A 15,380-nucleotide genomic window follows, 5' to 3' on the forward strand; every position below is an offset into this window, starting at 1 on the left:
ACAATAGTCCCGCCCATTAGCCAATCACGAGTGTTTATTCCAACCAATAGGAAGTGGTGAATTATCCATCTATTAGAACCTTATAGGGGTATATATATATATATATATATATATATATATATATATATATATATATATATATATATATATTATGAAGTGTAATGCCACAGATTGAACTCCTGACGAAGCTGCCAAGCCAGCGAAACGCGTTGAGTTGAACCTGCAGCAGCCGGAGAAGTGTATCCAGCATCTCCCCCTCTCCCTGGTGATTCCATCCTTGCGATCGATCGCAACCAGAAGTGACGCGACGGACCGACCGGAAGTGACGGGACGCAATCTCGGGAGCAGGGCTGGTGGCATGCACAAGCTGCGCATCATTATTGTTACGTGTCTATGCACATAGTGCTTAATGTAAGTGCAATACTTATTGCCTTGGACAAATATTTTACTAGAACATGCAATGTTGCACTAAGTGTGTTATCTTTTCACATTGAGGGTTTATGCTGCTGATTCCTGATATTCACACTGATCGAGTCTTCAATATTATCTCCACTGCTGATCTTTCACTGGGAAAGTGTGAGTTCCCAATCGTGATTCTTTGAATTGATTGTTGAATTTGTAGAACATACTACACTATATATATTTCTTTCCCCACATATGGTGACATCTGCGCTCCCCACAAGCTTCTACCTACAATCTACAACAGGAGGAATTGGATCTTCTCCATAGAGGGTTGTGCAGCGAAGTTCTCTTTAATATATATATATTTTTATTTTTTATTCACTTATAATCAATGAGCACTTTTTTATAAAAGGTTTTTTATAAGGTTTATTATTCACAATTTTATTGCACCTCTATTAGAAGCGCCTCACATTTTCTTTTTTACACTTCTACAGTTTGAGCATACATTTTTCTTTTTAGCTTGCAAAGTGTGAGGAAACAATCCTAGACCCGACTGAGGATGCGGCCTGCGTAGAAGAAAACCTAAACGTAGTCGAGATCACAGCAGACGATAAGATACCGTGTGAGGAGACCATTGAAGCCAAAAACCAGGTATGTTTTGCAACTGGTAAGTAACCTACAGGAGAAGAAGAAATTGCTCAAGTTAGCTTGTATGTAGCAACTCCCATTAAAAGCACCAGGAAAGCAGGGGGAGAAAACAGATCAGCTTAGTATTATTAATTAATAAATATATATATGTATATATGTATTATTAATGACAGCCTTGCCAAATGTGTGCTTAAGATAAAATTATGAAGTTTAATCAGGGTTGCAAAAAAAAAATATTTGGCTTGCCTCGGGCTATTTTTGTTCTGTTTCCTGTTAAACATTCTCATACATATTCCAATAAACGAGGTACTCTAATGACGGCCTTTAGTTTACCCTACCAGCACTTGCGCCTCATAAACTACATGTTAATAAGATAGAAGTTGATAAAATGGCAAATTATGTTTCCGTGTCTCACTCAGGGGTCTTCCCCTAGTGCAGGGGTGGCCAACTCCAGTCCTCAGGAGCCACAAACAAGTCAGGTTTTCAGGATATTCCTGCTTCAGCACAGGTGGCTCAATCAGTGGCTCACTCAATGACCAAGCCACTGATTGAGCCACCTATGCTGAAGCTGAGATATCCTGAATACCTGACTTGTTGGTGGCCCCTGAGGACTGGAGTTGGCCACCTCAGCCCTAGTACCTGCTATATACCTTATTTCATTGTCCCCTTAATTTCTGCAGAGTATCAGCAACTAATTTATCTGCATTTCTCTGCTTTGCCTTTCAATACTAAGCAGCCGATTGGGGTTTAAATTGCAAATGGGTAGATTTGAAAAGGAAGAGGACTGAGTTATGGTACAGGATATAGTACAGAATAGCATATCAATGGGAGTCATTGGGTTATTATTAATTTATTCCTGTGGAATAAAAATCTGCTTCATTTTTATATAAAATACCAGAAAAGTAATTACATTATATATTGCATCCCATTATTATGGATGATGCCATTTTGATTAACTAAACATAACCTTGTGCTGGTGACCATGAATCTCTTATCCCTTTCTTTCCATTACAAACAAAGAACTTTACAATGCAGGAAAGGGGGAGAGAGGGCACAGTAACTGGTGATCCTTAAATTTGATTATCTGAAACATGAACTGGTCTTTCAGTCCCATCACTCAGCAAAATGTTACTTTAATATGTGATATTCACGAAGGCTTCTGTCATTTTTACTCACTATGTTTTGGAGAACACTGTCGTATTGTCTTATTATTAAGGGTAAGGACATCGACATATATCTTCATCTTTGAGAAAATTACATTTCATTACAATGTAATTAGTAGAACTTTCCATCACTGATGTTATCTTTAGTACAGCACATGTAGAATTTGGAACAATCATACCAAAAGAGTTTTGTTTAGATAATGTGATATACAGTGGCGAGAAGGTTTGTGAACCCATAAGGATTTTTACATATAGCACACATTGTTCAAACCTAAAATGTTATTAGATCTTAATCTAAGTCCTAATAATAGATAACGATAACCTGCTCAAACAAATTACTTAAAAACATGATACTTTTTCAATATTTATCAACAAATTATTCAACATTCAATATCCATGTGTGAAAAAGTATGTGAACCTTTAGTTTCAGTACCTGGTGGCACCCCCTTGGGCAGAAATGACTTCATCTAAGTGTTTCCTGTAACTGCTGGTTAGTCTCTCATATCGATTTTGAGGAATTTTGGCCCATTCCTCCATACAAAACTGCTTCACCTCATGACCTGAGGCAGCAAAGCAGCCCCAGACCATTACACTCCCACTACCATGCTTGATGGTTTTGATGAGGTTCTTCTGTTCGAATGCACTGTTTTGTTTTCGCCAAACATAACGTTTCTCGTTGAGGCCAAAAATGTCTACCTTTGACTCGTTTGTCCAGAGAACATTGTTCCAAAAGTGTTGTGGATCTATGTGCTCTTTGGCGAGCTTCAGACAGGCAGCAATGTTCTTTGTGGAGAGCAATAGAGAAGAAAGAGGAGTCCTATTTTATTAGAGTCCCAAATACCTCTCACCTTTATACAACACGTGAAGAAATACCCGTGCACAAAAAGAAACACGCTTAAGATCTGCAATATATGTTAATTTGAGTCACTCAAGTGATTGAAATTTGCATATATCCCAGGTAATTTAGGTTTGTTCCTTTTAGGGCACCGGTGTGTCTCCACGTATTCTCCGTCTCCCTAGATAAGCGGTGCGCAAAATGGGGGAGTTGGATTTTTTTGGTGGGGGCGCGGGTGCTTGCAGAGGCCCCGTTCTATTCCCCGAGGCATTTAAATTAAATGCCGGGGGATCGCGTGAGGCCTCTGCAACAATAAAATTTACCATGATTCAGACACTGTGACGCATCGCCATGGCAACACGGCGTCAAGTGACGCGCGGTGTCATGCGGGTGATGTCACACGGCCGTCTCCATGAAAACGGGGTCACATGACCCTGCAGCGTTATTTGACGCCGTACACAAGCGAAGCAAGGGGGAGCTGGCAGGGGGGCGCAGCTCAAAAAGTTTGCGCTCCCCTGCCCTAGACGGTAGTAATATCACGTGTAGGTAAGACGGGCACTATGCGAGCCATGTTATTTGAAGCTTATGCAGGTCAGCGCTAATTTAACGTGACATTAAACCTATGCCAATTAGTTAAACAACTGCTGTCGTTTTTTTGCATATATGTAACTTTTGTAAACAGGAATTAAACTCTGGGAAAATACCGTCCGTTACTAATTCAGGTAACCTAACATTATTTGCCCCGATTTAACGGAGCTTGGTGCATCTGGGCCAAAGAGAGATGATGTTAATTGCCCAAGATCCCTCGGGGAATGTGATGGTTTTGAAATGTGCTTTTCTACATTTGACCCCACGCCCTCAGAGCGACTTCCTTTTCTGTTCTCTTTTTCTGGTGGCTATACAATTGCCCACCATCCAACTTATTTTAAAGCCACATAGTCTAAAACCACATGGCAAATATATCTTTATTCTGTCACTAGGTCAGGTGATTTAGGAGTATTATTTGTTACTGAGCAGTTTGAACAATAGGTAGAAGTTCGTAGCGTACACGTTTGTATCTAGTTTTGATTAAAACTGTTGAGGTAAGTAACATGACTGGGGTGATCAGCAAAAGTGGAACTGATATTGTGCTTCCTATGTTAAAACCTTTCCATGCTAAACCATGGAATACCTTTCTCATTGGTTTGTCTCACAGCTTATCCAGACGTTGGAAGCCGAGTTGGAAAGGACACAGCAGGAGCTTTCATTCATGGTATGTTTATTCCTTGTTTTATTCTCCTATTTTGGTGCGCAGCATGATTTCTAGTAACAATCCTGAGATGTACAACAATATTTCAAGCATACAGATGCAGTCACATTCATTTAGCAGTTTGCCCCAAGGAAATGCAGCTGAAATGCAGCCTGACCACAGCCAGATTACAGCTTCCCCATGGCCAAAACTCAGTATACGAATTGCCCATAATGATTAACACAGCGGGGTCCCTGCTTCAGAATGGGTGTCCAATTCCCCCCCTGCGCTGCACGTGGCTGTGATCAGGCCACAGGCAGCAGGGTGGAGATGAATCTGGCAACATCTGTACAGGCATCTGTTTAAGGACACTCACTTTAAGTACACTCGCGAGTAAGGACATATTTTCAATAGCACCATACTCCTGTGTCCGTACGCTCCCTTCGCGAGTACGGACACTTATTCTGCCCTACAGACCGCCGTAGTAGTGACGCGCTGATTCCCCTCGCCTAATAGGCAAACGGCAGCTTGCGCATGCGCCTGTCAGCACGTCCTGAACAGTAATACCAGCTCCCTACCTGTACCGGAGCATCGATAAGTGGGAAAAGGGTAGTGCTTGACTTTAAGTACATTTGTACTTTACATACATGCTCTGGACCCATTGCGTACATTAATGCGGGGTATGCCTGTACTTAGTTGCACCAGTCAGCACAATATAATTGTTCCTGTGTTGTTTCTCTGAAATACCCATAACTGACGAGTTGCTATTTAGATCAGTGAAATAGATTAAGTAAATTTGAGCCAGTGATATTTCTCACCACAGAAGAGGGTACGGCTAGCGGAACCAGCCGTGTGTATTACAAAAGGGTGCTACATGCTACTACAGGTGGGGACAGGAAAGCTGAGGTTTTTCAACTTCTAGTAAAATAAAAATATTCCCATATGGGATATTGCACCTATAATTATGTACACTGAACGCCTATATCACACCCTTCCCAATCACTCGGACATGTTGCTGTAGCAATACTTGTTGCCAGCATAGTGTGCATCACTTATAAGAGGTAGATACGAAAGTCTATAAACTTTGAATAAATGTGTACAAAATCGGTGCAAACATTTCCGATTTGCTCCCTGGGGTGATCGATTATTGTATTTTGTAAAGTTTAATTAATTGATCCCGTGGCCTGTTTTTTTTAAATTTTTCAGAATTTGTCTATTTTTAATAGCAGCAGCTCCCCATATTAGAACATTTAATGAAACATAAATATTTATACAATTCAGTTACAGTATGCCTGGGAAAGAATTATAGCAAATTGTACAAGGTGGCCACCATCCTGATCAGGAGCAATTAGATATTCAGATAATAAGGTTAATATTCATGTTATGGAATGCAATACTTCAAGTCTTTTAAACACAAAAATAAATCTCACTGAAATCCATTGTGGTGGAGAACCTTTTCTTAATGAAATTTTCCTGTATAAAACTAAGATACACAGATAATAAGCTGTATCATGATGCTGCTCTGTCATTGTTCAGCTACCGGATGTAAAAAACTATCCTCCCAATATGTACACTCCTGAAGTTGGATATTCATTTGGGTGGTTTACTTTAAAATATGCATTATTAGCAATAAGAGATGACAAACCCGCACTAGCAAGGTCCGACAGTGCTCCTGCTTAGTCATTTGTTTGTTGTTTACTGTGGTAGAAGATACTTAAGTGCCAAAAGGGAGTGGTGAGCTGTATTAGTTCACATGGGATATCCTTAAATCAATGTCTAGTCATCAACATCAGTGGTAAAAACCATTGGGCAATCGCAAATTGCTGCAGGTTCATACGGTAGATGATTAATTCCCTTTATTCTCCATCCTGTTTAAATCATATATTATTAATCCCCATTTAACAATGTCTTGATAAAATGGATGGATGAACCAGATGACTTCTGCAACAAAATGTGAATATCAGGTGTTTTGTTGTGTGCCACTGTTGCCACAACTCCTTAACTCGACATAGACTTCTGAAAATCCAGGTAGCACTTTGGCCTCTCATCACTTCCATGTTCTCTCCTGTAGAGACTATAAATATAATAGTTACAGTGAATGTCAAAGGGTCAATTTAGATAATAACGCTAAACAATATGGATCATATTTGATAAGCAGTGCAGTTCCACAAGGCATCTTCAAGTGCCAGAAGACCTGTTGGCCCATTCACTACTAAATCAACCCTACTGTATATTCTCTGTTGTAGTTGGAATTGTACTTGTTGTCATAGTATATAATGCATTGAGTGTCAAGTATACTGTAATAAGCTGCTCTCACCAGTGCTTTCTTCCAGCTAACTCTGAAACGTTAATTTCAGCAAGATAGTTGTCAGAAGTATAAGCATTAAGAGCAGGGTTGTTAAAGTGTAATTAAATTCTACAAATGCAGGTCACATCAATTTAGGTAACTCATGGTACTTCACATCTACATGTAACCCCTCCTTGCACGGCTGAAAACGGGTTGTTGCAGTGAGGTAGTGTGGAAAAATGCAGATGTTGGTGCACAGACTCTCATACCTTTTCTCAGGGTGCTGACACCCGGGCCGGTGCACAAACAGGATATGTTTTATTGACAAAACAGGTTTTCATACATACAGGTTTCTTCCCTGGAATTCAAACAGCTCTCCATGGGGGTACACATGACTTAATCACATCTTTATAGAGACCAATGCTGATGGAAATGTGCCTTCCATTTACTCTATATGCCTTGCTGTAAATTCCAGACCACTAGGTTCAGGAGTACACCTTCAATCTAGGCTCCCATTACCTGTCATCCTGTGCATAGTCCCTCTAGTCCCTACAATGGTGGTCTGGTGTGCCTAGGAGTGGAATTGGTGTCAGGGCAATTCCAATGTGGTACTCCCCCCAGTGAGTCCCTGTACTAGGGCTCCCCGGCTATGAGTCACCACACACTTTCCTCCGCTAGCAAAGGGTGCAAAGTGATTCCTCCACACAGCAGTGGCCCTTCTAAGGTAAGGGGCACTGTTGCCTCACTTGGAAAATAATAATGTTGACTGTACTGTTAAACATAAAGTTGCACATAGACAACTAACATATAACAGGGTGATACCCCCTCCTCTTATTCTTCCTCAAACCCTCCTAATGGTCTTGGGGTTCCTCCTGGGGTCCCATATTTATACTCAATAGTGACATAATAGGGTCACCAAAGCTACAGGGGGCGGGGTTGGGTTCCTTGGTATGCTCCTACCTCAGATGACAGAGTAGCACATTATAGAAGGTGGGCGGGGCTACATTTCTGTTACACTGTTTAGCAATAAATATGGAAAGGTCAGTACTTTGCAACAACCCACAATAGTTATCCCTTTACATACAACATAGTAATCCCAATAGAGGGGGTTGCATACACATCACTAAATCTGACCTCATTGCTATTTCGTTTTTCCCCCGATTAAGGTTTAAAATATATCTTTTTTTTGTGACGTTTCTCATATTAAAGCAGCAATGCCTTCAAAATCCTGTGGGTTTTTTTTCTTCATAAATCAGCCATTTTGAGTGCCCTTGGAAGCTGGATCTTTGCCGATCGATCACGGGTGAATGGCAGCTTAGATAATTACATTTCCTTAAAGCTAAGCAACTGCTGCATCTATTAAAACAAAAAAAATTACAAGACCTAATGCCCTTTTAAGCTGAACTATTTTTGGATTTCTTGTGTACCAGACTGATTTGTCCTGTATTTTTTTTTTAACCATTACCCATTTGCATGAAAAAACAGTATCTCAGAATTAATATTTCAAAGGTTGGCCATCTTACTGTATGTATACTGATGTGATTTGCCTTCTTACAAAGAGACCACCAGCATTGCAATATACCAGAAATAATAAAAACTGTACAAAATAATATGTACAGTATATATCATCATTATTATCATCATTATTATCATCATCAGTCCTTGTTCATCCACTGCTGGATGAAGGCCTCCCCAATCTTCCTGGTATTGAGGTTGCAAGCCTATGTTCTCTATGTTGCTGCAGCACATTTTCAGATTGTATCCTGCCATCTTATGTTTAGTCGTCGTCTTGATTTTTTTAATCTCTCTTGGAATCTAGTCGAGCACCATCTTTGTCCAATGATGGGCATTTCATTTTGCAACCTATCCTGCCCACTGCCATTTTAATTTCTACGCCATTGTTATGACGTTACATACTTTTGTTTTGTTTCAAACCCATTATTTTTCCTGTCTCTCCAGGTAATACCAAGCATATGTCTTTTCCATACTTCTGTGTGTTTTCTGAAGCTTCTGAATAATCTTCACATTTAGGATATAAGTTTCACATCCATCCATGAGCACGGACAAAATACAGTACACTCATTAAAGAAATCTTTTTTCTTAAGGCGCAGTGGAAGGTTCCCTTGAAATATTGAAAGCAAAAACAGTTCCTGCGCTCTTACCAATTTGGGCTAAAAACTACCAGTGACTTGTTTACATTTAGAACCTAAGTCTGTGTAACAAAGGAGTCATTTGGTTGCATCCTTTGATGTTTGTTACACAGACTTAGGTTCTAAATGTAAACATGTCACTGGTATATTTTAGCCTAAATTGGTAGGAGTGCAGGACCTGTTCTTTTGTTTTCCGTATACAGTAAGGCAAATCCTTTTACCAGCAACACACTTCTAAAGGGAGGAGTGCGGTAATATGTAGAGTCTCCCTTTAAATATTGTCTTGTTTCTTCCAAAAGCACTCCATCCCATCTTCATTCTCCTATTGATTTAATTCAAAAGATACCCATTCATTGTTATTTGCTGGCCAAGGAATACATAGTCTTCGGCTTCTTCCAGTTCTATTTCATTTATCTCAATCTTTGCTGACTTGACAGACTTGTTAAACATCACTTTGGTCTTGGTGAGACTCATACGGAAGTCCACATTCTTACTTGCTTTGGCAAGTTCTTCAATTTGTTGATGGTCTTTTGGACATGTGGCAAAAAAAATAAAGTTATCTGCAAATCTTAGGTGACTCAAATTTTCATTGTTGATTTTGATTCCTTTTTCTCCCCAATCTAATGTCTTGAACAATTGTTCTGACATGATGTCTCCCTGCTGCACTCCCTTGCGGATCCTTACCTTGCTTGTATATTCATGTAATCTAATAGTTGATGTAAATGTTCTTGATAATATCAATGTACGCTTCTTCAACATTTTGCCTTCTTAATGCATCTAGGACCGCTGAGATGTAGACAGAATCAAATGCTTTTTCATAATCTACAGTATGAATGCCAAACTGAGTGGAAGATCTAATTCATTACATCAGAAGATCACTTCTTGAATGAATTGGATATGGCCCATTATAGTATATCCACTGCGAAATCCTGTTTGTTCTCTATGCTGGGCAAAGCCAATGGTCAGTTGTAGCCGATTAGGGAGTATCTACGTAAAAATCTTGTAAGTGATTGGTTCCCATTCTTCATGAAGTACTTTTGCCACTTCTTCTGGAAGGACAATTGGATTATGCCCTTTTTTATTTCATGTAGAAGACCTCAATTCTCTTTATGATAAGTGCACAGTCTTTTATTGTTGATCTATCATCTTGTTTGAGTGCAATGATTTCCTTCTTCCCAACCATAAGTCGCTGCATTGTTTTCTTTAAGCTCTTGCTATATTCAGTAGTCTTCTTCACCATATCACAGTTACATCTTCAGTTATACATTTGCAGATTGTCTTGCACAGGTCTTTATCCTAATCTTATTCTTGCATCATGGGATTTCTTCATTTCTCGTCGTCTCTTCAGATATTTTCTTTTCCTTTTTTTTTTTTTTTTTTTTAGCAATTACATTTTTTTCCTGTAAAAAATACAATCTTCATAAGTTCTTCATAATTGTTTGTTAAAGGGTCACCGTGCATTGTAAGTACACTAAAGCGATTTTTCAGTTCTTTTTTTTATTCTCTGCTGTTATTCTTGAGGTTATTGATGCTGATTGTTTTTGTTTTCTTTTTAATCAACTTACTTCTTTCCAATTTCGCATTCAGAGGTAATCTGCAGCAAACCAATAGCTGATCACGTGTTTCTTGTTAGTTAGGATATAGTTGATTTAATTCTTGACTCCATTGGGTCTACTCCATGTCCATTTTCTATATGGAGTCTTCTTGAAGAATTAATTCATGATGCGGAAGTTGTCACATTAGTAGAATTTGAACAATCTGTCCCCACTTTAATTCCTGCTACTATAACCATACTTACCAACCGATGCTTCGCCTTTATGATGAGTAGCAATCTTTACATGGAAATTTCCAATAACAATCTTGAGGTGACAATTTCCTTTGTTGTTAAGTTGGCTGATTTCATGGTAGAAGTCTTCCACTTCATTGTCTGTGTGACTTGATATTGGAGCATGCGCTTGTATTATTTAAATCGCTTTGTCAACTGAATTAAATTCTGGCTGCTCTTTCTGATGAGCTTTTATACTCCACTATGTGGCGTCTCCATCTCTTGTTAACAATGTAGCCTACTCCACTGATTCTTCCATTATCTGTACCTCTGAAATAGAATACTTTAGGTTTTCACTTTTGAGCTCAATGAGGCCTACACTGTAACGGTGAAGGGGTTAAGCAGGCTCACTAATAAAGGTTCAGCCCACTTGGTTACCCCTGATCCTTGCGGTTGAGGTCCTAGAGTGTCAGTTCTTTGACCCAGATGTCCTAAATGCATTACTGTCACTGTGTGCAAATTATGCAACATTAAAGATTTCTGTGTGTTTTGCCTTTCCTGGGATGCAGGGCCCGGGAGAATTCTAGGCTGTAAGTTTCAGGGTGGGTTTGTTGGAGAAAGTTTTTACAGAATGTGTCTATGTATCGAGGTTCCAGAGTTATGGGATACCCCAGGAGTTGGATCCGGGAATCGAATGAGATTCTCGGATGCAGCCAAGCACATTGCTCCGGGCAAACTCTGACTGAAAACGGTATTATGACTCGCCACCAGGATTCCTGCTGCAGCATCTTGCATGAAGGGGTTAATGTATACCTTCAATCATACACGGGGTCCCTAGTGTAATGTGGGGTCCCTAGTATAAGGAAGGGTGCCCAGGTACCCTGCATCTGGTATAGGGGTTCAGGGGCTACTCCAGCTGAGTGATAAAGCTGAGAGTGATTTCTTGTGTGTAAAAAGTTTGTCATTTCTAAAGTGTGCCAAGAATGAGGCTAGTGAGGATAGGCAATATATACACTCACTCCATCCCTGACACCAGAATAGGGACTTATATATTTGTATCACACAGAAGACAGAACACAGTATATTTTATTAAAGATTTATATTTAATAGGTATATGTACTGATAACCTGTGAATGAACTGTGGGATTTCCAAGTCATGGAATCCGAGGGACCAAATGGCTACCAAGCATGGTGCTTATGGGTCTGTTCGGAGTCCGGACTTGAAAGCCTCAGGGATGCCAAGGTGTTAGAATAGGAGGGGTACTGCAGTTCTGCTTGAATATCCACATCCTGGGCTAACACAGGGCTATCCGGCCACCATTTGCCAGAGCCCAGACTCTGTGGAGCCTGGACAGTGGGTGGGCTCAGTATGCAAAGAGACAGAGGTGTCAGGTTATCGCATGGCTCTTTGTAGAATGAGAAAAGGTGCCCACCCGGCTTTACAATACCGGCAAATCGGTGATTGGCTGGCAGGAGAATTCCCATGCTCTGATAGGCTGTTGAGATTTGTGAATGGGACACTGAATTTCTCATTCTGCAAAGGGGCATGCGATAACCTGGCACCTCTGCCTCTTTGCATACTGAGCCCACCATCCCTTTAAGACAAAACAAATCATAAACTACTCCACGATAAGGAAACTAACGAAACCTTACATAGGGCCTTACTAGTTGACTGGTAAGGTACTGTAGGCTAGTTTCCAGCCCCACAAACAGGATTTGGGAATAGGAGTGTGAGATCCTTACCTTGGAGTTCAATATAGAAGAAATAGAAGTGAGTCTCAAGCTGCCCACCTGTGTCATCTCTCCTCTGGTCTCTCTCCCCTCTGAATGTCTTTAATAGCTTTCCCTCTTCCCTTTTTAACCAGGTCAGTCTAGGTTAATTAGATTGCTTAGCTAGAGGAGTTAACGTCCCACATACTTGGACCTGATATCAGGTAACCCAAAACCTGGCACATTCTGCAAGCTCCCTAAAATTCACAAAGAGGGTAACTCTGGGTGCCCTATCATCTCTGGATCTGGCACACTGACTGAGAATATTTCAGGATGTGTGGAAGGCATTCAGAAACCACTTGTCAGGAACACCCACCAGCTAGATCCAGGACACCACCGACCTGCTAAACAAACTTAATGCCATTGCCCCCCCTCACAACAGGAACACTACTAGCTACCATGGACGCAGAATCACATTACACAAACATCCCCCACAAAGATGAGATTTCAGCCTGTAGATACTTTCTGGAAACCGCAGGAGCCACTCACAGAGACAGTGACTAAATGCATCAAATTTATTCTGACCCATAACTACTTCACATTTGGAAATTACACATACCTCCCAGACAACCAGGACCACTATGGGCACTCGGATGGCACCACAGTATGCCAATCTGTTCTGCGCAAAACTGGAAAGTAACTTTCTTTCCACCTGTCACTTGAAACCCCTTACATACCTTTGGTACATCGATGACATCCTCCTAATTTGGATCTCTGGTGAACAAGACCTACAGTTCCATGAGAACTTCAATACGTCCCTGTGGTAGGACAGCCTGTAGCCAAGGTCAGGGAACAGTCCACACGTATAGTTTCAGGATAAATAAAAACATTCAGTGGCTTTATTTCTCCACACTAACATAACATGCGGATACACTGTCCCTTTAACAAAATAAATCCTGCTCCACTTTGGGAGAAAAACTGACTAATAACACAGCAGACCTATCTAGCAGGCTGGCTGGCTAAATCAGAACCAAACCATAAGGGTACTTTAAGCAGTCAGTAAACAAATGAATAATCCTTACTTTAGTTGAAGTAGTGTAAGGATGTGCTCACCACAAACGAGACGGGACCGCGGTGCTGAGGTGGGAAAGGTTTAGAACGCCACCCACAGCCACGTGGGCACGTCTTGAGAGTAGATTGGTCTGGGATTCCGGATCGGGGTAGGAGAGGTATGGTTGGTAGGAAGGCCGTTTGCCAAGTCCGGGGTTGGAGAGACGGACGTTGTCGTTTACCGTAAGCCAGGATCGGAATGCCAGAGGTGCGGAGAGTCGTGTAGCCGTATGCCGAGTTCAGGTTGCCAGAAGTACAGGAAGACGTAGCGGAAGCTGGTTCAGTTCACGAGGAAGTCTGCAAAGAGAACTAGGAAGGCAGAGAATGGTGAGAACAACTGGTTCTATGCTCAGCCAAAGAGCCAGTGACTTTGGCAGGTATATAAAGGAGAGAGGGTCCAATAGCATTGCAGCCATAAAGGGGTGTGTAGAAGGAGCCAGCTGCAGCAGGGATAGGTCCCTCATGAGTCCCAGAAGGAGAGGCATAAAGGGCAGCAATCTGACTGTATTCAATAGCAGCAACCGTTTGGTTAACTGTACCTTTAAGGGGCGCTTGCGCCTCCGTGTGGCCGCGCCTCCGTGTAGCAGCACCCGTGGCTGCGTGCGCGGCCCCACGCCCTGATCCGAGGACAGAAGAGGAGGAAAGACGTGCGTGCGCGCGCCCTGCACTGGAGCACACACGCTTGTCTCCGGCGTCCATGCGAGCCACGAGGAACTCAGACGGGGCAGCAGGTAAGTGGGAGACACGCCGTGAACGGCGTGGCTCCAGAATCCTTACAGTACCCCCCCCTTCAGGGGCGACCTCCGGGCGACCATGATAAGGCTTGGAAGGGTTTTTGTGATGAAAAGCCTGTAGAAGCCGAGGTGCGTGAAGATCCCGGTGAGGAATCCATGAACGTTCCTCTGGTCCGAACCCCTTCCAGTGAACCAGGTATTGTACTCCTCCTCTGGAAATTCTTGAATCCAGGACAAACTGGACCTCGTACTCCTGTTGACCTGAAATCACAATCGGACGTGGAGAAGAAGTCTTCTTGGAAAAGCGGGGGCTGCGAAACACCGGTTTAAGTAGTGACACGTGAAACACCGATGGAATCTTCATAGAAGGTGGAAGGCGTAGCTCGTAAGCCACGGGTTAATCCTCCTGACCACAGGAAAGGGACCGAGGAACTTGGGAGCAAGCTTCATGGTAGGAACCTTCAGCCGGATATTCCTAGAAGAAAGCCACACCCTGTCCCCTGGGACGAACTCTGGTACTTGACGTCGAAGGTGATCTGCTTGGAGTTTCTGTCTCCCTGTAGCTACCTTCAAGTTCTCCTGTATCTTAGACCACAAAACCTTCAGGTGAGAGACGTGTTTGTCCACTGCTGGTACCCCTGATAATGGCGAAGAGAAGGGTAACCGGGAAGGATGAAATCCATAATTTATAAAGAATGGAGATTCTTGGGTAGAGTCATTGCGGAGAGAATTTAGAGCAAACTCAGCCCAAGGAAGTAGATCCACCCAGTCCGCCTGTGTATCCGCTATGAAACATCGGAGATATTGTTCCAAGCTTTGATTGACCCTCTCCGTTTGCCCATTGGTCTGTGGATGGTATCCTGAGGAGAACTGAAGGGATATCCCCAATCTTTTGGAAAAGGCACGCCAAAATCTTGACACGAATTGCGAGCCCCGATCAGAGACAATGGTAGAAGGAACTCCGTGAAGGCGAAAAATCTCCTGGATAAACACATCTGCCAGTTTGGGAGAATTTGGAAGACCCCTCAAAGGAACAAGGTGCGTTTGTTTGGAAAAACGATCAATGACCACAAAAATAGTATTCTTCCCTTTGGACTCTGGAAGTTCCACAATGAAATCCATAGAGATATGACTCCAGGGACGATCTGGAATGAGTAATGGGAGAAGTAGCCCAGCGGGTCTGAGACGAGGTACCTTGTTACGAGCGCAAATGCTACATGCTTTGACAAACTCCTCTACGTCTTTAGCCCTCTCTGGCCACCAGAAGGTACGTTGAACCAGATCGTTGGTCTTCCGTATCCCTGGATGTCCTGCCGATTTAGACGAATGACACCACTCGAGAACCTTC

At 42.0% G+C, this 15,380-nt stretch overlaps 1 protein-coding gene across 6 annotated transcripts in view; it reads left to right on the forward strand.

Moving 5' to 3' along the window:
- The window catches only part of LOC142495188 (uncharacterized), a 220,402-nt gene that overhangs the window by 146,892 nt on the left and 58,130 nt on the right, over window positions 1-15,380 (forward strand). For all 6 annotated transcript variants that reach the window (XM_075600351.1, XM_075600360.1, XM_075600335.1 and 3 more), the window contains 2 exons: window positions 922-1,053; window positions 4,244-4,300. In XM_075600351.1, coding sequence (XP_075456466.1) covers window positions 922-1,053; window positions 4,244-4,300 — 189 coding nt within the window. The remainder of the gene's footprint in view (window positions 1-921; window positions 1,054-4,243; window positions 4,301-15,380) is intronic.

This window comes from Ascaphus truei, chromosome 1 (assembly GCF_040206685.1).
Source record: "Ascaphus truei isolate aAscTru1 chromosome 1, aAscTru1.hap1, whole genome shotgun sequence".
NCBI lineage: Eukaryota > Metazoa > Chordata > Amphibia > Anura > Ascaphidae > Ascaphus > Ascaphus truei.